Source organism: Antedon bifida, chromosome 6 (genome assembly GCF_963402885.1).
Source record: "Antedon bifida chromosome 6, ecAntBifi1.1, whole genome shotgun sequence".
NCBI lineage: Eukaryota > Metazoa > Echinodermata > Crinoidea > Comatulida > Antedonidae > Antedon > Antedon bifida.
Genome location: NC_136231.1, coordinates 16,250,062 through 16,277,397, shown reverse-complemented (window position 1 = coordinate 16,277,397; position 27,336 = coordinate 16,250,062). Strand labels below are relative to the sequence as shown.

Here is a 27,336-nt window from a genome sequence, read left to right as displayed (position 1 = left end):
GCCTAGAAAATATAACAAACCCATTGTAATATTATTTTTAAGTCGTTTTCGGGTTAATTACTTGTATAATATCTTTGACTCAACATTGAACAAATTATTACGATATTATGGAAATGATATTATCGTTATAATTATGACTGTATATATAATGTAATTTAACCAATATTCTTTGTAGCAATTAGTTAGATAAAATGATAAAGTACACTTAATTATTCACGTCTATTTCTGAATAATTGTCAAAATAATTAGTAGAGTGTTGCTCAGAAAAGAGTAACAACTAAATAAGACACTTTTAGGCTAGTATATGGTCGCATGACATAATATATTATTTTATTTCTCTCATCGCGGTGCTGCTGAACATTTCTGAAAGCAATGAAAAAGACAAAGCCATCAACAAAGACGAGTAATATTCGCAAAATCATTATATTGTTATTATGTGGATTTGGTACCGTTATCTTATCTTAGAATCTTCTTTATTTTACGCTTACATGTTTCTGACATCGCAGCCTGGGGCAAGCATAGAATTAGTACTGAGTCATTTTAACATTTAAATTAATAGGCCTACATCAATCAGACCAATCTAAAACTAAATCCTGCCAATTCGTAAAAAATTTCGTGAACGTGTATCCAATGTTATTTATGCTTATTTCTATTTGTGACAGAAAAAAAACACTGGTGTATTTCTTTTATATAATATATTATATGAGTGAATATAATATTGAAATAAAAAAAAAAAAATTATTCCATATAGGTTTTAAGTTTTGATTTAAAGTAATAAAATATTCATCAAGCCTGATTTGGAGATAATTAATTTATATATTTTCTATAGTATACTCAGTAATAATTGTCTATAAAAATAGCATGTGATTATTATTTCTCTTCATCTAGGACGTCTAATTGGACTTTCGTGGTTGTTGTTTTTTCTTATTTTCACAGAAATTGTCATTTGCGATAGAGCATATCCAATCTGGACATCTTGGTACAGTAAATGTTTCCTTAGAGAATAACAATAATGTCAATTTTACGACCCTCAGTGTCCCTCGTCTCCTTAACAGGTCTAATTTCAACCGGATTTGGAACAATGTTTCACTTCTGAAAAGATAGTTTACTATAGAAACTGGGACTAATCAGAAATGGTAAGAGTGTGAGCCAATCTTCGCAGACAAGAATTAGCCTCCCTTATGCTAGGGTGGGGGAATGGTATACGTATACACTCACAATGTATTTAATCAAATAGACCTAGATAATATGCATAATTTCCAGGCACGTTCAGCAGGGATGTTTGCCAACTTCAATCCTCTGACAGCAGAATCTATTTGTTTTCTGATATTTATTGACTTTGTTAGTGTATGATTACGAGACAACCGTACCTCTTAAAATTCACTCTGGTCTACTGTATACAAATTAAATTGTATTATCATCTGTTTCAAATAAACAAGTTTCTTGATTATATTTATCGCTGGTGGCGCTATACAGAAAGGGTAAATTTGTTGTACTTGTACAGTACATTTTATCAGATAAAATGCAAGCCTTTGGATGTTGTTCTAGATAATTAATATCCATGAAAATAAGGGGGTAAAGGGAGTTTCCCCGGTTTACACTAAGCGTTCGCAATGCTTTTGAAACAATAATAAAAGGACTCGATTTAACTTTGTATAGTGTCTATTTTGTGACCAGTGTTTGTTTATACAAGACATTGTCTACGTAGCGACTGATATATCGCGTCCGATACATTATCGGTGCGGTGTGAGCCCAGTAAACACTGTTCCGTTAATTGTATGGACTGTTCAAAACGCTCGCGTCCAATTCTTCAAATATCCGGCCGGTCTGTATCTCGTTTACCAAGAAAACGATTATCATTACTAACATACTACGGTAATATGTGATTAGTTAAAGACGAATAATTGATTCATACAAATTTGATTGATTGATTAAAATATGATTATCATTTACCAATCATTTGTAAGATGTAAATGATATACAGACCATCTATATATTAGGATGGTACTTAAATATTTCAGAATTGGGACAAACCCGCAATGTATCATTTCATTTGTTACTACAGTATTTACGCTTTACTTGAGAAATAAATGATGAAACATAAATTGTATATCCCATAAGGCGTTCGACAGTAATTTAGTTCATCCATTAAGCAATGGTTTCATCCAATATTGATTGATTTAATGAAACGAGCTTCGAAGTGGAATACAGTATGCCAGGCGCTACAGGTCAATCACCCGGTTATTACTATGGTTACTGATTAATATAAATATTATGTATATTTACAATTCTGATTTTATTTGATTTACATATAATGTCAACTGCGATCCCCACCATGGTTTATTTTGACATAACCCCAGAGGGCGTTTGTTTATCTGCAGGTTCGAGTAGAAGCCTAAACCGTGGTCATGTGATAGGAATGTTGTCTTTAAATTGGAAGATCCATTTGGATTGGCGTCTTTCTGGTGATCTAATATTAATAATTTTTTTTCATTGAAGAACTGTTATCATGAGGTTACATTCTTATTCTGACTGCAATCCATAAAGTTTCAGAGCAAATTCATGTCGCAGATGTTCTGTTTTATATTTGACCATAAACCCGGGTCAATGTGTAGACCTAAATTAATTATCGGGTACTCTTCTAGGCAACTCCTGACGTGGTGAACTTTACAATATTCGGGGCTTAACTATGTTATGTAAGTCATACAAATACCATCGCGAATACGTAACTTGTCTGTTGAGACCGTATAGCTACCATATAAAAGCAACTAAAATGAATATTCTACAATCATTGTTTTTATTTCTCTATGATGTACTTACACGCTAAATCAATAATAAGGAGAGTGTCCTGTAGTTGAAGTCGGTTAGAATTGTTCTGGGAATTAATGCAAACCGTCAGATGAGATAAGGTGTTGATATTCTTACCTTTGTATATTCCCTCCAGAATAATATGTTAAAATAGTTAATTACGAATATATCTCGTATATCCCACATTTACTCATAATACATGTATACACACATGTTAAAACGATAATGAAAATATAGAAAATTTTCTGTCGCATGGTCCTAATTCATTCTGTAGGTAATTGAATTTTTTACCGTAAGTTACCACAACAAAATTAGAAAAGTTAAACATTATTCTTATCGAGAAAAGATAAAATATGATATTCTTTTATAATAGAATATAATTGTATAGATAACATTTCTATTTCAAATATTACAAATACACACTCTAGTTTTTTATACAGAAATATCAGTTTAGTTAACCTGTTTATTCGCTGGTAGGAGACTACCAAACAAAATATAGCTACAAATAAATACGAACGGTCAGCTTCGACAGTGTCGATCTTCTGTTTATTTATTTTATTATTATTATGTATTATAATACTAGTAGCATACTGAATAAAAACACATTTCAATCCTGAACATATGTAAAACGTAGGCCTAGATCTTTAGGTCTAGGTCTATACAGTTTATCTCACATAATCTCACTTGCTTTCTCGAATTAATTCTTGAATCAACCATAATGGTGTATTCAAAACTATAACCAATATTAAAAGTCTTACCTTTTAATGGCAACACATTTAGTAACTTGCATTCGAGGAAATGGATGTTACAAAAAAACGACTGAACGAGTGAGTACATCGTTCTCATTGCTTTTCAAACTAGTCTTTTCTCACCAATATGTTGTGTATGCATCCGTTTGATGAGAACGGACCAATCAAATATCGTGTTGTTTAGGTAACTAAGTGCGCCATTTCCATTTACCAATCAGTGTTGGTCTTGTTTCTTTCAGTAGTTGATTGAACATCGAAATGTGACTTTGGTTGTTATCGAGCAGATCAGGCCTCGTCCGTAGAGAAGGTAGCAGACAATATACGAAGGCCCACATAACCGTTATATTTTTTCACCTTGTGATGTGCTTGCTTTTTATATAGTTCGTTGCACTCTTCGACAGCAATTTTGCCCTGAAGTGGAACCCTAAGGTAAAACACGCAGCTGAAGATAGCTATTTGATTAACACAGCTTTGTTAGAGTTAACATAACACAGCGTTAGCTTTAGTTAGTTAACATAAAACTAATGTATGCAGTTCTAACAGATTTATTTAGTTAACATAGCGCTGTTTTATTTATTGTAGTGTTAATAGCTATATCAGAAATTAGACTTTTGTACAGTTATGTACGTGATATTATGCAAGGATGATTCGGTAAATATTATATCATATTATCGTTAGCCAATTAATCAATCAGAATGATCAAATTACTTGTATGTAAACAGCATAATTAAACAACAGTAAAATAGTGTACAATTAATTACTATATAATATATCATTTCAATAGAATGTTTTTAATTAACGATTTTTTTTATAGCTGACGCCCCAGCCTCGTTTATGTTTTAATTGAAAATATATTACGGTATAATTATTTCATTTAGGTCTAATCATATTTTTAGATTTTTTTAGTTTTTAAAGCTGCAATATGCATAGACCATTATTTTGATATTACTAGTATCACTTTTATCACTATTGGTTACGTACAAACCATTTGGATTTTTATTTTTGAAAATACGGAAAGTTTTTTTTTTCCTCTTTAGTCTGTGCGTTCCACATTTATTCTTTCCATTTATACATAAACTACATATAGAATATCTATAATATTAAAAATAAAAAAATAATACGGAAAGTTTTGCAAGATAGCATAAAGTTGCAAAGATTGTGCTCTTCTCTTTTGTTGTGCCATTCTATTGTCAAATTTATGTATTTATATATATATTAATTATCGTACCCTGTGACATATTTAATATGTCGATGGATGTATTTTGTGCTTCTGTGAAGTAATTCAGTAGTTGTATCGCCATCATTCAATCAATTTCTAGTATCTTCTCTAAATTGTGTCAATAATGGAAGTGTAGTCGCTGATTAACGTGCTTGCCTTCTAATTCAAATCCTGTACAAGGATCGTAACTCACGACCTCTATCTTGAATTATCATCTACAAAAAGAAATCAGAGGCCGACACATACCCTTTGAGATGAACAAGCCATCTATTCATATTTTTTATCCAAGTCTTCTTCTTTAAAAAACGCTGCTATACCAAGATAAGAACACTCCAGTCCACAGAGCTTTTAATCATGCAAATGTAACATTTTATAAATCATTTAAAATGTAAACTATTCAAATCTGTTGAACTCAATCAACTTCTCAAATACTTACAGTCTAGCGACCAACTACTCATAATAATTGTGTATATAACACGTGATAAATAATGATAATAATAATTTTTTGTTAACGAACTTAACTCATTTACTTTTAGGTGCAAGCGTACAAAATAAAACCCAGATCAGTAAATGCGTTTGCTCTTTCGTAGTTAGTGTATATAAATAACTTCGTTAATATGAATCAATTAGCATAATTTATACCATAATTAACAAAAAACAATGAAACAGCTTTTTAATTATAGTATGTGTTATTGGGGGTACATTATAAAGTAGTTTTGAACTAAATCACATGGCCAGCTGTGAATTAATCAATAAAGTTGTATTTAAAATGTGAATAATAACAATAACACTAATGATATTAATAACATACAACATACAGAATTAATAGTTTGACAATTGATTGACATACCATCTGTTTTACCAAATGATAAATATGCAATTACTGAACATTGAAAAATATTACATTGAATTAATTGATAAATATTGGATGGTAATATGATATGTATGTATTAGGTTTCCGACGCCTCTATGGTCTCATTTTAATCTTTTTTAATTTCAGAATTAAGCCATAATTATGTTACTCATATAAAAATAAAAGTGGGATGAACCCACATAAGATAAAAAAAAAATAATTATGTTACTCATTTTATGACATGGTGTTTTAGCCATCAGAATTATTGTATGTCGCTCATTGCATTGCTTTGCTAGATTTTTTGTTAATTGTTTACAATCTGTATTGTTTTAACTACTATAATTAGGCCTATCTCAAATCAAAAGAGTACGGTAATAGAACTGGTCTAAATAACTATTACCGCCCCACAAGTACTAGCGCCTGCGTTCAAATTGAAACTGTATTTTGTATGTCGTTTTTAAGTTCGCGAGTACCAACTTTTTTTCGTAGAGACATGATTTCAATGGATAGTACGTATGATAAAAACATGTGCATAGCGCGATGTGATAAATATTTGACCTATTTGAAAACATAACAAAATCATTAACTATAACCTTTCATTTGATTATGTATTTATTCTCTTTTAAAAATTGCAAAATTATTATATCTTGGGCTAATTACTATTACATTAATATCATACAGTAGGCTACTTACTCTCATCATCGATCTAAGGAATGGTGTTTTTAGAAAGATTTTCAATTATCTATCTTGAATCTCTATTGAGATCCAGCAGTTGGTTTATTATACTACTTTTTTTACCGGTGTTAAATTATATTTATACAAAAATGTATTACTAATGTTACCGGTATTTATATAAGATCAATGTTTAATAGGCCTACAACATAATAATATTATTTATTCATTCGATGTGTACGTCTGTCCACCGTTATTTAATACATTTACTCAATTTTAATTATATTCTTAACCCAAGTGCTGTGGCCAGCAGATATTAAATTACATTAACTAGTAATATATAATTACTTTGGAAGTGCATTTAGGATTCGCCGAGGGATTTCTGAGTAGCCTTGTCATACAGGATTGGGATTTAAGTTTAGGTACAAATCAAATCAATACATTGTATCATATTTACATTTACTTAATATACGTAATATAATCCCATCAATGTCTAAATCAATATAACGTGTGTTCATTATAGTTTATGTCAGAGTTAAATTTTATACCATGACTTTTTCCCCGTGTCCAGTATCATATGCAAATTCTGCAATACTGCGTCACATACTCTCTTAATGTTAAGATTGAAAATCCATTCTTTTCGAGTGAGTGGTCACTCTTTTGAGGAGTGTGCTTAACCACTTTTAAAATAGTGAAATGTCTCTAGTTCCCGATTGTCACTCCTCACGAATGAACTACGTCAAGCGATCAGAAATTGTAACCACTAAAAAGAAAAAACTCGTTTCGTTTCAATATAAGCAGCGAGTGTCATTTTCACTCGTGTGGCCTATGATATAGGCGTCACATATTTGACACTGTATTCAAGCTTGTGCCTTGATATTGGAGAAATTATAGCCTTCATGTAGTCATAATTAATATATATTTAAACAGATAATTAATTGTGGCGTGAAGCTTCATTCAAACGTGTTGTCAGAGTTGATGCTATTTCTAATTAAAATAGAAACTTTATTTCAAAGTGACTTTTTACCATTGGCAAACGCTGGAAAACTCTATGGCTTGAGTCATTCTTACCAATTGAAATTTGAAGATAATCAATTGTGTAAGTAATAAATATTATTTATTTTAGAGTTAGAGGCTTTGCCAGGTCATTAACGTTAGCAAGTATTGTTAATCACAAATGAAATACAAATTAGTTAGTAGGCTGTTGAAGTCATTAGCAGATAAAGTGGTTTGTTAGATGTCATTGTTAATTACAAATTACAATGTGATGTACTACTACGAAGTAGCTTTGCGTCAGAGAGATAAAGCTTGGTTCCCACTTGGATATGTAACGTAATGACGTAGAAGCAACGCAACAGATGATCCATCTCGTCGACATGATTGGCCAAATTGCTTGCGGTGCGCTTTTACGTCATTGCGTTGCGTCCAGGTGGCAACCAAGCTTTAGTTAATTGGTCAGATGGTATCCCTAAGACGTCACAAAAATTCACGTGATGTACTGAATGTCTCTAGGACCGGGAAAGAGTATTCCCCGGTAGGACTGATACAATACTAGGATAGTAGGATAGTCACTTACATGTACTTAGCAGGGTTGTTGTTTTAGGACTGGGGTTACTGTTATTTTGTACTGTACAGTATGTAAATGTGAAATGTAAAAATACATCTTATCGATTTTACTGTGACTGTAGGTGATAATTGGTAACGCAGAGTGTGATGTATTTTCAGATATCAATCAACGCTATAAGTTCTCTGAATTTGTATAATTGTTATTGATTTATTGCCTGACTCCCTTTTACCTTGACACTGATTCAATGTAGCTTACTCGCAAGTTCATTACTGTAAGTTAAAGTACGTAAATATAGTAGCACCGTAATTATAACTTAAGGTTCAACGTATCGTTCAAAACCCAAGATAAACGAACCCATCGTTGTTGTTACTGCTAAAACATACCACAAACTCTCTTTTACCGAAGGTTCTTACATCATTTCGATACAAAAAGCTGAAGTCATATTATTTTTTAGAAATGATTTTTTATAATATCATGATGGAAGCATCACGTGTAGGCTATAAGTAGTAAAATAGTTAAGGCTATTGTAAGATCAGAATAGAAGTTGTTTATATGTAGTAGGCCTAGTACCTGTTCATAAATTATCTCAAAAATAGTTCTTTCTATATATTTTCAATATTACCTTAGTATCTACTTGACTCATCGCTTATTGTAAAACCGCTGGAATTGTACTGATTCATTCGCCAGATGAAACTTTTTTAATATTATTCATAGTATCTCGGAATCTGTCTGAAATATTGTTTTTTCTGACCATGTTCTTACAATTGTAATGCATTAGACAAGTTACACGTCATGAAAATCATTTCAGTCTATGTTTTAATGGTTCACTTAATTCTCAGTATACACTACACATTTAATTACAGAAGCTTAGTAACTCTGTCATCATATCTATATGAAAATGAATAAACCTATAAATATAAAGTATGAGAATACGTTCAAAAGTTTAACAGCTTTGTAGCAATATCATAAATAAGATAATAACTGTAAAAAAAATTAAGGAATACAAGTGTAGAATTTTGATTGAAGAAGAAAATCTTAAATCAAATCAACAATTCCTATAGCAATCATTGTACAATTCTTGTCTAGAATACATGAGGAATTTATTGTACTGAATTATGAATTAGCCCAATTACTGTTCAACAAATTCTATCGATGCTAAGGCAATAAAATGTGTAATACTTGTGAAACAAAACGTATTACAAATTTATTTTTACTGAAATGCAGTAAAGAATCTGCAGTGATAGGTAAAAAAACTAGGTTTCGCACATTTGAAACAAACAATATGTTTCACAGTTTAAGCTTCATATTATTATTATTTCTTTTAGAATAAACAAAGCAAAAATAAAATCTGTAACAAAATAAGAACGTCACAGATCGAAGTTACACTTGATCACATCTGAAAATGTATAAAGGTGACTATTTCTCCTTCAGTCTGGAAATAATTTTGATTAATCTTTATAAAAGAATAAAAATGTTTATCAATTTAAAAATGCAGATTAGTTTCTCTTCGATACCTCAAGGCTGGCTGAATCTACAAAACACTTTTTTTCGAGCTTGTGTTTGTAAACTTTGAATTTTCCACTTTTTGGAGAAGTTTGTCATTTTTGTCTAGACTAGTTACTGGAGGATGTCAGTTGTCTATCTGGTGATTCATGACTGCAAAGCACCCAAAGCCTACACTAGCAAACTTTACCAAACTTCGTTTGAAATATGCAAATTTGCCAATCTTGTCTTGACTAGTTACTGGAGGTCTATTTGGTGAATCATGAGTGCAACGCAACCAAAGTCTACACTAACAAACTTTACCAAACTTTGTTTGCCACTGTTTGGAAAAGTTCTTTAAAACTCGACAGTCTGTGTAACTGTCATTTTGTCCACATGTATACTCACATGGTTACAAAGACTATAATTGAGTTCATAGATCAAAGCAAACACGTTTGTTAAGAAGTTGCATGGCCTAATTTCTGGTGATTGCTAAATCTTTTCTTGCTAAACTTGGAGTAAGTTTGAGAGTGTAGACTATAGAAGAAGAAAAGAATATCTATTTTGTCCAAGCTTTATTTAAACCAATTATTTTTGTAATTTATCTTCTAGTTCAGTACCAGGACATCGATTAAAAGTAAATAAACTAAATAACGGTAAATACATGGATGGATGGGTTATTTGTTTCGGATTAAACCAATTAACATACACGGGTATTTAATATCAATATTTATATCTTGAACAAACACAAGTTTTTCTTATCCCTGGTAATCGGAGAAAAGTACATGACAGTCTGTCTGTTAGTCTGTAATAATAGTCAGGATAATCCATTAAATAATAATTAGTCAGTCGGTTGGTAATCATTAAGACAGTAATCAGTAAGTTACAAGTCAGTCAGTCAATCGGTTAGACATCAAGTCAGTTAGGCAGTAAAACAGGTAATTAAACAATCAAGTCCATGTCGATCAAGTCGTTTCGTTTGGAATCACACGTCTCGCCGATACAACATTTGTTATTTTCCCATGAGCAATTATGTCTTTCTCTTAAATAAACTAAAAACAATGAAACATCATCATATATTGCAAACATCGACAATAGAACTAACCAAACAAATATAATATACAGTATATTGTAATGTATGAGGTTACACCGCCCTCTTTCAGAATGCTGTTGTCAATATGCCCTGTGGCGCAATTGAGATGTAATCTTAATTCTGCGTAATTTTTACTTGGGCGTTTTCTTGATGAGATTGTTAAATACGTGTTGCCCTGAAAATCTATAACGTTTTACAATCGTTGATATAATTTATTACACCCTTCACAGGTGTATAAAATATATTTTTTTACATGAGAGACTACGTTTTAGCTTCACTATATATTCGATTTTCTTTCTATATTTTATTCGTCATTTCCAACCGACGATAATTTTATAATTCCAGACAAACTCGTTTGTCTACTTGAATTAATTTAAATCTTTGTTAATATTTTAAAATTCCAATTTCAAGATAAAATGGCAGATTTCGATAAAAAAAAATTGTTCTTGAATATTAGACATTAGAAATGTAAATCTTCTAAGATATAAGCAATAATACTTTCGATGAGTTACGATAATGTAATCCAATATTGGTGATTCGGCTTAATATTGGTAAATGTAAATATTTTGGCGCTCATTGCGTGTCATATGTAAACTTGAACTGGAGTAGTTTCAGCGACAAAAATATCAGAACGTGGCGCTCGTAAGGAATACATATACTAACAGCATGAAAGAGACTTAAGAAAGACTTGAGGCAAGTCAATATTGAGAACACTCACTCTTAAAAATGCATCGTCTGATCTGAAAAGGAAGCATCATTAAATTTTAGATAGGAAATAAGAAAAAATAGTGTTCGAAAAAGAAATCATTTAAGGGGTTTGCCGTGACTGTCATATACTTAGTTACTTAGACCATAGAGGAAATTATTTTCCTTCCATGCTTAGACTTAGACATAGTTACTGTTTGGTCTAAACATTAAAACAGATTATATAATTATAATTGTTTAAATATCACCGTCAAGATTAATTTCAAATCTCTAGCGTGGCAATAAAAAGGTGTATAACAATGCCATTTATATTTAGGCTAGTTTGATGAGCGTGACCATGTGGTCATGATGATAAAATATAAGTACCTATGCTTTTTGGAGACACCAATGATACTCTGGAAATTCTAATTTTCAATATAAGATATAGAGAGAATCGAACAAATAATATGCAAATTAGCATTGACTATATTAACATACATTTATGTTATTACTAGGTTATTTTAAGAAGACATGCTTTAAAGCTAATTTGACATTTTAGATATTCTAGTTTAGTTCCGGTTTCACTAGTAAGAAATTGATGTATTCTATAATGTCGACATTTAATGTGTATCCACTACGTGCACATACGTCGACCAGTTCAAACACGTATTAAACCGTCCTTTACACGTAAGTTGCATTTCAATTCTTTCACTGGCCTTTAGGTAACTAAATCCAGGGCATCGTTTAGTAATAAAAAAAAACATTTTAGTTTGCAATTTATGTCATCTTCCAAGATTAAGCACTTCCGAATTCAAAATAATTATTAGTGGATGTATTTATATAACTTTTCTCCGTGATATGCATAATGCTGTAGAAACAAATGTATTCATTCCAATAGCAATAATTATTATTATTTAAATCTGACTGATTTTTTTACGTAATAAATGCATGTAATGTAACTTATGTAATTTCTAAAATATACCATAATAGCCCTAATATTTACTCAATTGACAAATATGGTAAGAATATCTTCACTGGACAGATATAAATTTAATATTATGTGGCACTGTAAAATAGCATATTCAACAAAAACAATATTTTTACAATTATTTTCAGGGGACAATATATCTTAAATATAGTTTTATATTTTATTTTTAAATATATCTCAAAGCTATTTCTCAATCAAGAAACTTATACTTATGTTGGTGTTTATAGAAATTGGTTAAAGTTTAACGTAAATCTCGGTTAACTTTTTCAGATAAGCCTAATGTAATAGCTCATTATATTTTGAAATGTATCTCAAAGTTATTAGATCTCAATCAGAAACTTCTATATATTTTGGTATTTGATACTTTTTCGAAAATGAAACATCGATTTACTGGTTGAGAGTGTTTGATGAATACAAAGTATAATTTTGCGCTGAACGTTATTTATCCGAAACATTCAATTCCTTTTCGTCAAAAATGTAAAAGATGTCTCTTGTTGTTGTTGTTGTTATTGTTGCTGTTGTTGTTGTGTTGCTGTGTTGATGTTGTTCTGTTGCTGTTGTTCTGTTGTTGTTGTTGTGTGTTGTTGTTTTGTTGTTGTTGTGTTGTTGTTCCAAAATGAATTCATAATATGTTAATGCGTATGGATATAAGAAGTATCCGAAATAGAATTTGATTGATTGATTGATTGGTTTAGCATATTTATCATTCTCACTCTTTTAATTTTTCCCCATTTTGGTGTATCTTAATGGTTACAGTTCAGTGTATGACGTTATAAAATCTAGGTCACCCAAGACACTTCATCATATAATTAATCATCAAATGCAATTGGTATTGATTACAATTAAATGTAACCTGAGTTTTCGTATCAACGTCAATATTCACGAATTGAATATCTTGCTTAATATGGCCGAGTCAACTTTTTTTAAACACATCTATGCTTTTGCACACCATACAAATTAAACTATTCCATTTGAAAATCCACTTTAGAATCGATAAAGCCATTATCAACACTGTTATTTATATTTCTTGATGAGATAATTTCTCAGTTGAATACTTTCTGTAAAATTATTCTATATTACATTTTAAATTGAATTACAATATAATTATTTATTTCTTTTTTTTTTTAGTTTCTTTCCTTTTGTTTTATTGTTATCTTCAATGATTGATTTAAACGGATAAAATAATTTTCCTGCTAAATAATAGCAGTAAGAGCATATGTTTTGAACTTTGACATATTACTTTAAAGTTGTAAAATGACTTATTCCACTAAAGCAATCAGAAGGGCTAGACGTGGTCGTATAAGGTCCAGAATGTATATACTTACATTTCACGTTATTTAAAATGATGGTAGTTTATATTCGTAGATGATAATTTGTATTATAGAATTAATCGATAATGTTTCCATATTGATCAAAATCAGTTTCATTGCCGTTATATTATAGGATATTATAGGATTTCGCAGGATTTAAGCGACTGAATAATATTGATAACTGCTCGAAGGCGCTTCTGATGTACAATTTAGTGGCTTATAAATTCAGACCACTTTAGTGTGAGAGCCAATTGGCTTACAGATATTGCGTTAATGTGTAACAAAATAAAAACATGTTCTTTTAAAATAGATGTTTTTAAGCAAACACAAGCATCTTCGGTGATATCTAACTCCTTTGATACTAAATACGTTGCAGGTTGTACGATTATACGACGAATTTCAGACGTATAATTTGATTGGAAGGTAATTGAACGACGCGTATAGAAATCAGAAAACTGACTTACCAGAACACCTGTATTAAATCACATAGCTTGCTAGTGTTGTGTATGTAAATTAGTTTTTCTTTTTGATCACGTGAAGATAGACCATGTGAAGATAGACCATAAGCTTTGTGGTGAGTGACAGTTATTAAGTAAATTCATTTCATCATGTTATACCTATTGTGTCTTTTGTAGTCTATGGAATGATGCAAACCTTAGAAACAGATAAGGAAATAGATCATTGAAATGGCATCAACGGGAATCCTATATGTATGCCTAATTTGTGTGGGTAAGTTTTCAACATTCTGCTTATTGTATTGTTAATTACAATATGTTTATTTAACAATGGGGGAAAAGATAAAGAAGTTCTGAAATGTCAGGTATCATCCTTTCCGGCAATGCTGATTTTCGAAGTAACAACAAATAAATGTATTTCTCTTATATTTTGTTGTTGTTGAAATAAAATATTATTGTAATGCTTTGCATTGTATTGAGAGTCCGTAATGAGATGCTTTAAGGTGTGTTAATATATGCAAAACAATCAATTTAAAATAAATTATTAAAATGTTTGGCAGAATATATTTAATTGTAAATCCATAGAAAACTTATTTAATATAAATTGAAGCTTATTCCAAGAAAAACATACTCATCGTAATTCGATATTCAAACCTTATTTTGTCAATTTCATATTAACACGGTTTTAAGTACTGACGTAATTGAGAATAGCAAAAAGTAAAATGCAATCAACATTTTACAATGTTTACAATGGTTGATCGCACGTCTAATTAATTACTTTTCAATGCTTCCTTTCCTATTATATTAAGATATGTTGCTAATTTTCAAACATACATGCCCGAAGTGTATTTTAGGTCTTACGTAGTCCTTTTTTCATGTTTTATCTTCTTAGATTGAATTTACTGTCTCTGCAGATATTAAAAAATAAAGTTTAAAGTATATAGATGATACAGAACTTTCGCATTGTTTATATCTAAAGACCGTTTTCCACTAGAATTCATTTGCGCGGATCAACCATTCTTGAGGTCTGATTGGTTGAGCATTTTGAATATACGCATCGGTGTTATTTAGATTCGCCATGAGTGGCAAACAGGCTTAATTTTATTGCGTTTTATAAGAGTTACCGTATATGAAGCAATATAATTCTTTATTACTTAATTTTAGAGCTCAGTCATGTTATTGAGATAATGATAGGTTTGGTTTTACGAAATTAATGCAATCATATCCATTTTATTTGTATAGGCATACCCATCACAAGATACTCACATCTTCTCGGGATTATGCCTTCCTCCATAGCCTTTTTTTTTTATTATTCTCTTTTCTTGTGTCCATCCAACAATCGTCATTATCTTAATTATTTTAACTTATCATTTCTTTATACTACTTTGTACTGTATTGCTATGGAGGAAAATAAATGTCTTTTGAAATGAAATGAAATGGAGTTTTTCTAATTTCTTCAGTATCCCAACAAGATACTAGTTCAACAGGCCTACAAATAAAACAGCAAATATTATATTATTTATTATACATTTTTACTGATGCTTCATATTCTTACTTGTTCTTATGAACCATGTTAAAGGGCCAACTGAGACAAGTTTTTCTTCTAGGTTGGTCCTCATTTTATGCTTTGTATTAATTGTGTGGCATTTTATGAAATAAATGTTTGTTGAATTGAATTGACTAAATCAATGTACTGTCTTAGAATAATTATTAATAGTTACTTAAGCAACAACTTTGATGTTATAATAATATTAATAGTTATGTTTATACTTTGCGTAATATATACATATTTAATTAAATATAACAAAGGACTAATTGAGACGTGTTCAATTCCGTAAATATTTATTAGAAAAAGCAACCTCATCTCGTTTATTCACAATATTTTTCCCATTAAACTGGAGATTAACTAAAGCTTAACATTTCTCTCTGGCTCTTTACTTTTACAATATAGCTTTTGTTGATTTATTTTTATAACTCAATCATTGAGATCCGGGTCTTACCAACACCATTGTTTTGTTTTGGCCTTGGATTTATATTATGCATTAATGAAAACATATAGCAATCTTTGCTGTTATCGTTTAAATAAATTTAATTCTGATTACATGTATTACTACAGTATATTTATACCATCATTATTAAGATACTAAATCTACAAGTTACTGTTTTATTGTATAGCTCAAATGATTTAGGCCTACCCTACATTTTAGCATTCAAAAATCGTTATGATAAATATCTATCTGTCCACCTGACACAGTACTGTTGCTGTTAGTTATACAGTAATTTCTTTTCTAAACAATTGTATGGTAACACCACCACCGAACATAATAAACAGCGTACAGCAATTGTACCATTGTATCATATCCTTACTATACATCATAACACAAGCCCGTACCAAATATTTGTATAGAAAACTTCAAGCATCATTTAAACTAGTTCTACTAACATTTAGAATACAAATACATAAACTGGCAACTATCTTCAAGAATAACAAGAATAAAATTATAGAATTGCAATTATGACAAAAATGAATAAACAACCAGGGCACGTATAGATAGGTAATGGCTGAGTGATTGCTAGACTATAAAAAATGTTTTCGTAATATTATTATTATTATTACAGCCGGATAAAATAATTATTTTCATACTCTCTGATTACAACACCATACTGGTATAGCTATTTTCATTTTAGTTTTCCTTTTTAGATTATACAGTATTTATTACACTTTTACCTAGTAGGCCTATATCCATTAAAGGATAAAGTGTATAGAAATTTTGATTCTTTTCTATTTTGTTTGCTGGGATGGAGGGCATGAAGGATCATACTAAGTATACACACTTTAAATAAAGCATGAGTCAATTAAATTAATAAATAAGAATATGGCATACCTTAAATTAAAATACTGTTAATTATATGTACTCGTGTACCATTGTTTGTTTTTTTATTAAATCAATCATATCTTATTCATGTAAAAAATTAACTATCGGACACCATAGTCCAGAAAGCTATGAGAAATACAGCTTTTCTTGCGAAGAAATTAATTCAATTTATTTAAAGTAATATATATATAGCTTTGATTTAATGATAGGCTTTACTGCTATTTGTTCAACAGAACGTATTTCACGATCAGAAAATAGTTTATGCGATATAAACAGTATGATGACATGATTAGATTGTTTCTGTAGGTGGATGTAATATAAATCAGGCTTTGCCAAGCAATCTCAACAGATTTAAGATAAGAAATTAGTTTTCATCTGCCTCTATATATCAATGATGGCTACTCTCATATTTGTCTGCGTTAGACATGATAATTCTACTATTAATTGTGCATAATAGCGTCTCTGAGGGGCATTAGGGGTGCTCAGTTTATCGTCTTGTGAAACCATTTTTGTTGGCAACTTTCTAACTGCCTTCTTCGTGTACTTCGTGAATAGAGCTGGTAAACATATGACTTCAGATACTCTAATGTTAAACATAGATGTATACAACGTGTTTCACTTATCGTTATATTTCCCTCTTCGGTTTACATTTAACTTTCTTAAATATATTTTTTTTTAATTATAGGAACTGCCTATTGTGATTCTCGATACCTGGTGGAGTATTTATTCAGAAATTATACAAACATAATTCGACCCAGTATCGACGAGTCAGTAACGACGGTTGTAAAGCACGAAATTGTACCTGCTCACATCATCGATTTTGTAAGTATAATTAATTTCATTTATTTTGATTCCCATATTCATGTTTAGATAAACGCTACTGTAGAGAAACATTACAAATGACGACGAATGTAGATATACAGTAGGTGTGAAGTGTTAAGGCCCGTTTATACTACTACGATAACGAACAACGATACGTAAATGTTCTAAAACAGGGCCATATATTTGGCTGCAGTCGCGTGCTCAAGTTAGTGTTTACCGACCGACCGACCGACCGACCAACCGACATGGTGAGCTGTAGAGTCGCGTTGCACGCACTCTTCCAGACATAAATATTTGGTCTTATACATAGTTTATATATCGCAAAGCAACATCTAACTGAAACAAATACAACATTTTTTTCATGAATAAATTTAGCTAAGTTTGAGAGTTTTTTTTTTTTTGGACCTGGTATTAAGTAATTGGTGCAGTACTTCTCTGCTACGGATGAGTTCTTTTGGGTTCATTTATTTGTTATACAGTAATTTATAAACATCTGCAATTAGGTTTATCGACTACTCTGCTGGTGATGAATACTACGAAGCCTTTCACATTCAGCAAAATTTGTATTGGCAGATAATTTGTGACCAGCTACAAATTTAGTTGTACCAGTAATTGACAACACAACACTATTTTGGGTACACGATCACGCCAAGAAACACCGAAGATAGAGCGCAGACAGCATAAAGTGAAAATAGTTTAGTCTTTTCTCCTGATGACGATACGTGGTCCAGGACTATAACATGACACTTGTAAATGTGAGTCTTCAATTTGATGGTAAGGTTATGGTTGTTCCATACACGAGCACGAATTCTTCCAAAAGAGGTTGCTGCTTTTTCAATAGGTGTATCAAGCTCAACATCTAGTGAGGGCGTTACTGTTCCACACATTTCTCTTGGAAGTTGTCGCAGAGCAAATACCATGTCAACTGAGGAATGGGATGGTTGAAAACCGCATTGGCTTTCTGGTTGAACTCTAGATGCAATAATTTGAAGCCTAGGCAGCAGTACACGTGCAAAGATCTTACCAGCTATGTTAAGCAAGGAGATGCCCCTATAATTATTGCAATCGTGACGGCTGCCATTGTTTTTGTAATGTGTGTAATGATGTTTAGGTCCTGCGGAATACACCTTGAATGCCAACTAGTTTTAAATACTTCAAGAAGCTCAGTTGTCAGGACATCCACACCTATTTTAAACACCTCTGGTGGAAAACCGTCAGGCCCAGGAGATATTTCTGTCAAGGTCATGCATGGTTGTTAGCTGCTGCATTTCCTGAAGTGCACTGGGGTTTATGTCTGTGTCTGTAGCGTAAATAGTGCTGAAGTGCTCCATCCATCGTTTAGGTTGATCTGCAGCTTCGGTGAGCATAACACCATCATTTGAAAGAAGTGGTGCGATGTTTTTTGGAATAGGACCAATTGCTTCCTTTATGTCATTGTAGAGGCCACGCGATCACCGGTATCCGAGCACATCTGGATTCGTTCACTGAGATATAGTCCAGTAGCGACGTAAAACATTTCTTGTAAGACGCTGAATCATGCTCTTTGCTGACTTGTAATCAGCTTTTGAAGAACGAGTGTTTTTTGTTCGCATCTTATCTCTTGATCTGCGTTTTTACATGAAGAGCTGGTAGTAATGTTTCAGCATTTTCAATGAACCAATCTGGCTGCCTACGTGAACACTGTCCAAAAGCACTAAGAGCACTATCTATAAGTGGTAAACGAAGCCAGAGAATAACAAAGTTATCCTGCCTAAGTCACAGCTATCAGCCCCTGCTGCCGAGCTGACATGGACTATTAACCCATAGATGGACCTATTTACCCATAGGTGGGCATATTTACCCATAGATGGACCTATTCTTATCGTCCTAGTATAAACGGACCTTAATCAGAAATAGAGTAACTCCATAGACATCATCTAACATTTGTCTAAGTTACTCATGTAACTAGAGAAGAAGTTGATGACGAATTATTAGTAATAAAAATACAGTAATAACATAATACAACTTTTGACGATAACAGTGGTAAATGTGTTGATATAACATTAGTGGCAAAGTGAGTGTGACAAAAAAGGAAAATATTATGAGTTATGAATCGGCGGAATCTTTATATATTTTCGGTTTTAAAAATCAAATTTCCACAGCAGAAAAACCTGAAACGCTTGGAGTTTCACTTTAATTAATAAAATGTACTGAAATTCAGAATTCTTGCACCTTACAGTACAGCATCTGTGGAATCAAACATTAGACAAACACTAGAATGAGTAACTTAATGCTAGGAACAAATTTGTAACATTGTGTAGAGACCAAGAATTATGCTCATACAAAATGGTTGTCTGTGATAAAACATCACTTCAAAAAATGATCGTATCGAATAAAAAATATAGGCCTGTGTCAACGTTTTAACAACCTATAAATCTAATATTTGGTGAAGAAACTTTGGTTACGAGTTTCTTCAACTATTGCAATTAATTTGTTAGCAATTTTACGATATTTGATTTATGGTATTTCTTTATTATTCGTATCAATGATGTTGACTTTAGGTTCAACAATCAGCAGTTCAACGACCGTGGAACCATTCGTAAATAATCACTGCAAGTTTTACAATTCCTAACACATTACTAATCGTCTCCTTTTGATGGAATTTGTTATTCTTTTAATAACTGTAAATACAACACTAATTCGTTACGGCAGTTTCTACAGTAATGCTTAATGGTAGTTTTGTGTCGTATACATTTTCACAATAAGGTTTATAGACAAATTTAAACGGTTTCTTAGAAATTAGTTCGACGTGTTGCTGTGATTTCTATTTTTCTTCGACTTGTCTTGATTCCAAATGAATTGATTTGTTTATAGTACCGTAAAGAAACAATAGTATGATTATAATGCATTGGTGACGATGGACGCATTGGAAAATTGGAAGTTTTCGATTCACGACGACCTTTGACCTAGGGCCTAGGCAATTGTGCCATTAGTCGCCTGGACCATAGCAAACCACATCTCATTGACTGCATTCATGCGTACAATAAATACCGGTAACATTACATTCTAGTTAGGTTACACCATGTGCTACCAAAAGAATTAATGTCTCGACGTGTCGGTTGTTATGCTACAACCGTCTTTTGGAGAAACGTTCTAGTTCCTATGTCTGGTCGTCGCAAATCGAAAGCTCCCCATACTGACATATAATTGAAATATATATATATATATATGATTATGACCTTGATGACGTCGAAGATGACAACAATATTGATTATGATAATGTTTACTATTGTTTTTATCATTAAGGATGAGATCAAGCAGCAAATAACACTTAGCGTTTGGTTACGACAGGTAATTAAAACATAGCCAATCATTTAGATATATTGTACTGTAATCAGTCAATTAATAATCGATCAATCATTGATCAATTACAGTCAATAAAATAGAAAATCAATCATATAGACAAGCATGAATTAATGTAACATACATTAGGCAATTAGGCAAAATTGGGTGGACCCTCTCCCTCTCTCCTTGCATGAGACACACTACCAAAACGTAGATCAATAATCGCCTTTCCTCTTTGGCAATACTGTTTTTTAGAAAAGTTGTAGTATCAATATTCATTTTTTGATATGGCTCACCTTCAATGAAGGAGTGATTTGTATCATTAGCATATATGAAATTCACATTCTGAAGTTCCATTTGTCGGTGATTTCCCCCTGGGCTATGCCGTCTATTATTCAAAGCAGAGCGAACATCTCTCGGCCTAATTAAATTAAAGACTATAATGTAGTTTTTAACAACAGTCGCATGGTTCTGGGCTAATATTACTGTAGTTACTGCCTCTGTATTTATTCATCAACATTATATTGTTGTATTGAAAAACAATCAATATATAGCATGTACAAAAACAAATTCACTAAATGGTTATAGTTAAAAATAGAATTATTTTACATTACTTATTAATATCAACCAAACTTGAAAGTTACAAGCCTCTGGCAATACAATAAAAATAATCGTTGGTTTTGGTAAAACATACTAAGTGAAACATTTAAATTAATAAGACAATTTTAATTTCGAATTAGCCAGAAATTGTAATGTTCAAAATGTTCTGTTTTTAGAATAGGAGGATGCTATGAAATTATATACATAGATGTAGGCCTAATATTCCCTTGCATGGAGAAGACGAAGATTTAAGTTTCAAACAAATGAAAAGTGGAGACGGGAAGACGAAAAGAAATTTTACCTTATAAGACATTTTAAAGTCAAATCTTAAAACAATGTTCTTTTAATTATGTTGTATGACGTTTAATTTAAATATTACACTATTATATAATAGCTTTCCAAAATCTAAATACATTGTTTTCTGATTATATTTTAGTCGTGGCATGATCCCTTTTTAACTTGGAATGAACAAGAATTTAATAATATTTCAGTAATTAGAATAGCGTCTACTAGGCTATGGAGACCAGACGTTGTACTTTACAGCAGGTAAGTGTCCTTACAATTTGTAAAAATTATCAATTTCGGTGATTAGTAAGTAAGCCACTCCCGAAGTCCAGGTTTCAATACTGACCTGGTGCCAGATGGCTCTTTTTACTCCACTTATAAGCATGATGAAGTTTATCCACTATGTAATGGGTGAGTTACTTGCTATTGGATGTGTTGAAAATAGATTTCGAAATAAAGAAACAAGTGTTTTTCATTTTTAGTCTATCATACCATAGGAACACTAATTTTAGACATTTTTGTTTAAGAAGTTTATCCACTATAGGAAAATATTAACACTTGAATTTATTTATTTGCTTATAGTGTTGATGAAGATGGAAGCAATGATCCCAATCTACCAGCTAGTGTTATGTCTAATGGAACCATAAAATACCTCACACCTTACATATACGTTTGTTATTGTAAAGTAGACCTTACATATTATCCTTTTGACACTCAGACATGTCCTCTTAAATTTGGCTCTTGGGCTCACGATATGCTACAGGTAGACTTAGAAGCAATAGCATCAAATGCCGATATATCCGCGTTTGAAGATAATGGAGAATGGAATATAATCAATGTACCTATAATTCGAGAGGTGGAATATTACAAATGCTGCCCGGACCCTTTCACCGTTTTAACTTACACGTTCTACTTATCTCGCAAGTCGGACTTCTATGTAATAAATCTGATTCTACCATATGTTCTTATTTCTTTACTATCTATTATGGTATTTTACTTGCCTCCTGAGTCGGGAGAAAAAATGAATCTGTCGATTACTGTCTTATTATCATTGATTGTATTTAATCAGTTGGTCTTTGCTACAATTCCTCCAGCGTCAGATGGCACTTTTCCTATCATAGGTAAGTACACTAAACTTTGTTTAAGTTGTTTTTTTCTTTTCGTTGGGTAAGCAAAGCAAACTGGAGCAAACTCTTCAGAGTCTTCAGCAAACTTCGACAAACTACAGCAAACATTTTTTAGAAGTCTACACTAAACTTTAGTTTGAAAACTCCCGAGTTTGCAAACACAAATTTGGTAAAAGTTTGTTAACGAAACTGTAATAAACCATCAAAACGTTTGTTGGCAAACGTTTAGTTTGCTAGAGTTTGCAAGTTTGTTATAGGAAATCTCATTCAAATGTTTTTAATAGCGTTATATGTGTATTTTATCTTTCAGGGAAATATTTTATCGTTATGATTGGAATGGTTGCACTTTCGGTTGCAATGTCTGTATGGATTTTACACGTGTACCACAAGGAACGAAATTGTATTCGTATGCCTCCGTGGATGCGTCGGTTTGTCTTCGGCTGCGTTTCTAGACTTGTCGGAAAATGTCGGCCGAAGGCTGTCCTTACAGACTTAAAAAACGATAACATTAGCGATCATTTTTACAACAAGGAGGAAGCTGAACTTAGACGAACCGAATTAATTGGTAAAAACGTCTACTTGAATGAGCGAATGACCAAAGCAAAGATTACTGATGAGAATTCACAACAACAAGGTTCCGAGCCCTTTCAGAACGGGTGTTTAGATAATAACACCAAAGAACGACCAAATAATACGCGCAATTTGGAGGCTAGCATTAACAACATTTCTTCTCAGCTTGATTTCCTTGCACAATTGAAGCGTAAGAAAGATACTGATATGGACTCTGCTCGTGAATGGAGAGAAGCAGCCGCTGTCATCGACAGAGCACTATTGATCATTTTTACTATTGTCAATATATTTCTGCCAATCGGATTTATCTTTGCTGCTAATAAACCATTTAAATGATGATTACGTTTTGCAATCAAACAGACAATTCTGTAAAATACTGTTAATATTATTATGCCAAATTTCTTTGCTAATCATTTTAATATACATCAACCGTTTACAAATATTTTTGTTAATGAATGTTCAAATTAATTCAATGTACTATAACTGTCTATTGTACAAACTTAATTCAAAATGTCATTATGTACAGTATTCAACAGATTATAAATGATAACGGAGGAATATACCTTCCATTTGTCATAGCCAGCCGGAGTTAGCGGTTACATTTGTTTTAACTAATGTCTCTGAGCATTGTTTGCATATCGATTCCAGTCAGTTCGTTACTTTCATCGCTCTGATTTGAGTTGACATTCTGTTACATTTTTTACATCGTTGTCAGGTAAAGCATGAGATTTGAGGTCATTTTCGTCACTCAATTTCTTTGTAACTGTTTTGATAAGCTAGAAAAAGTTGTTTAAGTCCTAATAGGTCTGCGTTTGGATCAATAGCAAGATTTTGCTTCAGGGCGGTAGACGGAATTTATACAAAAGAATAATCTACGCATGCGTCTAAGCGCCATTATACTCTTTCCGTCCTTTCGTCCTTCGTTCTCTCCGCAATGAAAACTCATGATGATGATTTGATGAAAAATGAGTTTTAGTGGGTTTTTTTTCTTTTATTCTGACGTTTTAGGATGTGGATGTGTTTTGTGTATCTGGAAATAGATTTACTAAAAGAGATTACTAGTATTGATTAATTTATTAAGATACAATAAATCAATATACTTTCTAGTTAATGAAATATTTAGCCTGTAAATAAAATGTATTTTTGCTATAGTCATAAAAACAAAGTTCGCATCTTTGTAAAATAAGTTTACGCTTTTCATAAATAGGAACTTTTCGATTGAACAAAGTGACGAAATAGACACCAAAAAGAATAGAAATGTTACCATTTTCTGCACCTCTACAAATTGATCGGTGTTGTTGCTTTCCGAATTCCGGTGTGACATGTGCCATATCGTTGGTTACTTGGTCTTCTAAATAGTGGTAGGCCTGTCCTGGAGTTAAGTCAATTAGGATGACTGAACATTTTCAAATATTGAATTTAGATACATGGTCAATATAAATGACATATAATTTTTTTTTTTAAGAATAATAGAAGAGCGTTGAAGAAACTATTGAATTTATCCCCATTAAACAGAATGAAGTAATGGTGAAACATTTATTTTTTCTTTTGTATTTGCACATATAAAACATGTAGGCGTAATTGAAAGAAAATTCTTACAATCTTTAATGAGGACGCAAGCTGTAACATTAATATCAACGTCCTGGCGTATGAATTCCCACATGACAACAGTAATGAAAATGAACAAATATACATTTCTTCCCTTGTATTCGCTGTTTTTGTTCCTACATTTATATTTTATTCCACATACTTTGTAAATGTCATTTAGAGTAAAGCATTGTGAAGTGTTTTATCCATTTCGCATTCTATTTATATCTTCAAAGTAAACTCATGCTGTTAGAAACAACCGTTGTTAGTCTAATTTGCATAACTTGTCATTTCGGACATTTTGGGAAACTTTCTGGATTAAAGTTCAATCATAGGATAGAATAGAACTGGAATAGGTTGTATCACTTTCACTTAAATCTATTTGAATAAACCAATTTACAACATTTGACTTAAGTAAGAAATTGATTATAGACATATTAGTACAAAAGAAAACCTAGGTATGGTTAGATAGAAGAACTATATTATAAATATCAAGAATACTTAGATAAACATAGACCTATACAAGTACTATATAGATAAATAGATATCATAGTTTCTTTAAATGCCACTGAAAAAATGTGGTACACGCAAAAATAAGTAAGTTAACCACCTGTCAGCGAAGACGTTGTCGAGCTTTGTTGTATTGAGGATTGTAGAGCATGATCGTTGGCTATGATTATGACATAGATAACGTTTACCTGTTGATTATGACGACAGTGGACATGTTGATTATGACAGAGGTGACAAATGACGACCACGACAATGACTGTTACTGAAAGAAAAAGAAAATAATTTGAAATCGAAGCCCGTTAGCGCCAATGGAAACATCCCGCATTATGCCTACTGTACTATTTTATTATTGAGAATGGCATAAATAACAACGTATATATGTAATGATAACGCCTACTATTTTAAAGGGTAACTAAACTAGCATTGTGTAGACCTATGTTAGGTTGGTAACATTTTTCAAATACTAAACCATTATGAGATCATGTAAATATATAAAATGTAAATTTTGTTAATAGATGAAATTCAAAATATTGATATATTTGTTTAAGTTTACCATGAATGTCAAGCCAGAATATCGTTAAAATAATCATAATGATTTGAATAAATTATCACAAATAGTGTGTTATAATGCTTTAACCAATTTTCTGTATCCGTTGTCCATTTTGTGCAATCATTGTTTTAAAATAGCAGAATAGAAGCGTCTCAAGTAGCTCATTAGTTGACGCGTTTCAACTCATCTATAAGTTTTACGATTCACGATCACATGTTTTATTTGAAAATCAATCATGTCAAACACAAGACGCAATAATGACAGAATAAAACCTGTGCGAGTGGATATACACACAGTAACTGATTATAGCTTACCAGGTCGTCTACTACATTCTGACGCGTTGCCGTAATCTCATCTATAATTTGACGCGTCGAAACAGACAAAAAACGTCTCAATTTTTTATTTGGAAATCAAATATGATACACACAATATAACAACAATATAAACAATATGAACAGACTTTTAAAGCTCTCAACCCAAAGGTGTAGAATCCGAAATTTGACTTTCATGTAGGCCTATGATTTTCAATTCATCATAACTTGTGATAAAACGATTGCTCTGATGTTTGGTTTCTCTGTTTAATTTTACGTTCGTTTTATCTTAGTTGGTAAGCATATGATTCTTTGTTGTTTTTTTTTTTTACTTTTTCTAAAATCAGCACATTGAGACTTCGGTATAATACGCTATATCAAATGTGACAACACAGACACACGATTATGTATACTTAACAAAATAATGTATGTTTATCTATCCAGCTACAGTGGTTTAGTTCACTTAGGTTGACCCTGGTCTCCGCAAATTTGTATGGTTTTTTTTGTTACTTAAATATTTAAAAATATCAAATAAATAATGAAAATAATTTGATTTTATTTTCTTCTGTGTAATATTTTAGCACCATATATTCTATGTGGAGTACTTTTTTTAAGATTTGAGAATGCGAATTTGTGAATACCCGAAATGTAATAGTACGTAAGGTATATCAGTCTTTTTCAGTAATACATTCTGGACGAAAATGTCAAATTTGCCAACTTCAAAGTCTAACTTAATCACTGTATGGTAAAGATTATATGAAGTGACATAAGTCATTCAAAACGCATCCTGTACGCTAGATTTCGATTACTCTTTTATTTTAGATTGCCTATGGTGATTTTATGTTTTAAATCTTAGAATTTATTTATGCCACAATAAATAGATTATTTACGACA

At 31.7% G+C, this 27,336-nt stretch overlaps 2 protein-coding genes across 2 annotated transcripts in view; one reads left to right on the top strand and one right to left on the bottom strand.

Annotated features, from left to right (window-relative positions):
• LOC144845377 (neuronal acetylcholine receptor subunit alpha-10-like) overlaps positions 1-3,647 on the bottom strand; it is a 32,776-nt gene extending 29,129 nt beyond the window's left edge. The window contains exon 1 of the mRNA XM_078702662.1: positions 3,567-3,647. The gene's annotated coding sequence lies outside the window, so the exon portion shown is untranslated. The remainder of the gene's footprint in view (positions 1-3,566) is intronic.
• A 145-nt stretch (positions 3,648-3,792) lies between these two features.
• LOC144845376 (neuronal acetylcholine receptor subunit alpha-10-like) lies at positions 3,793-26,221 on the top strand. Its single transcript, XM_078702661.1, has 7 exons — positions 3,793-3,986; positions 14,061-14,154; positions 17,442-17,578; positions 20,864-20,908; positions 21,939-22,048; positions 22,370-22,908; positions 23,225-26,221. Exons 2-7 carry the CDS (start codon positions 14,112-14,114, stop codon positions 23,818-23,820), a joined length of 1,470 nt encoding a protein of 489 aa, XP_078558787.1. The 5' UTR covers positions 3,793-3,986; positions 14,061-14,111; the 3' UTR covers positions 23,821-26,221.
• Positions 26,222-27,336: the final 1,115 nt, after the last annotated feature.

Coding starts and splice junctions, on each gene's coding strand:
- LOC144845376 (XM_078702661.1), top strand. CDS start 14,112: ATGGCATCAACGGGAATCCTATATGTATGCCTAATTTGTGTGG. Junction 14,155..17,441: donor TGTATGCCTAATTTGTGTGG/GTAAGTTTTCAA, acceptor TTTTAATTATAG/GAACTGCCTATTGTGATTCT. Junction 22,049..22,369: donor GACGTTGTACTTTACAGCAG/GTAAGTGTCCTT, acceptor ATTTGCTTATAG/TGTTGATGAAGATGGAAGCA.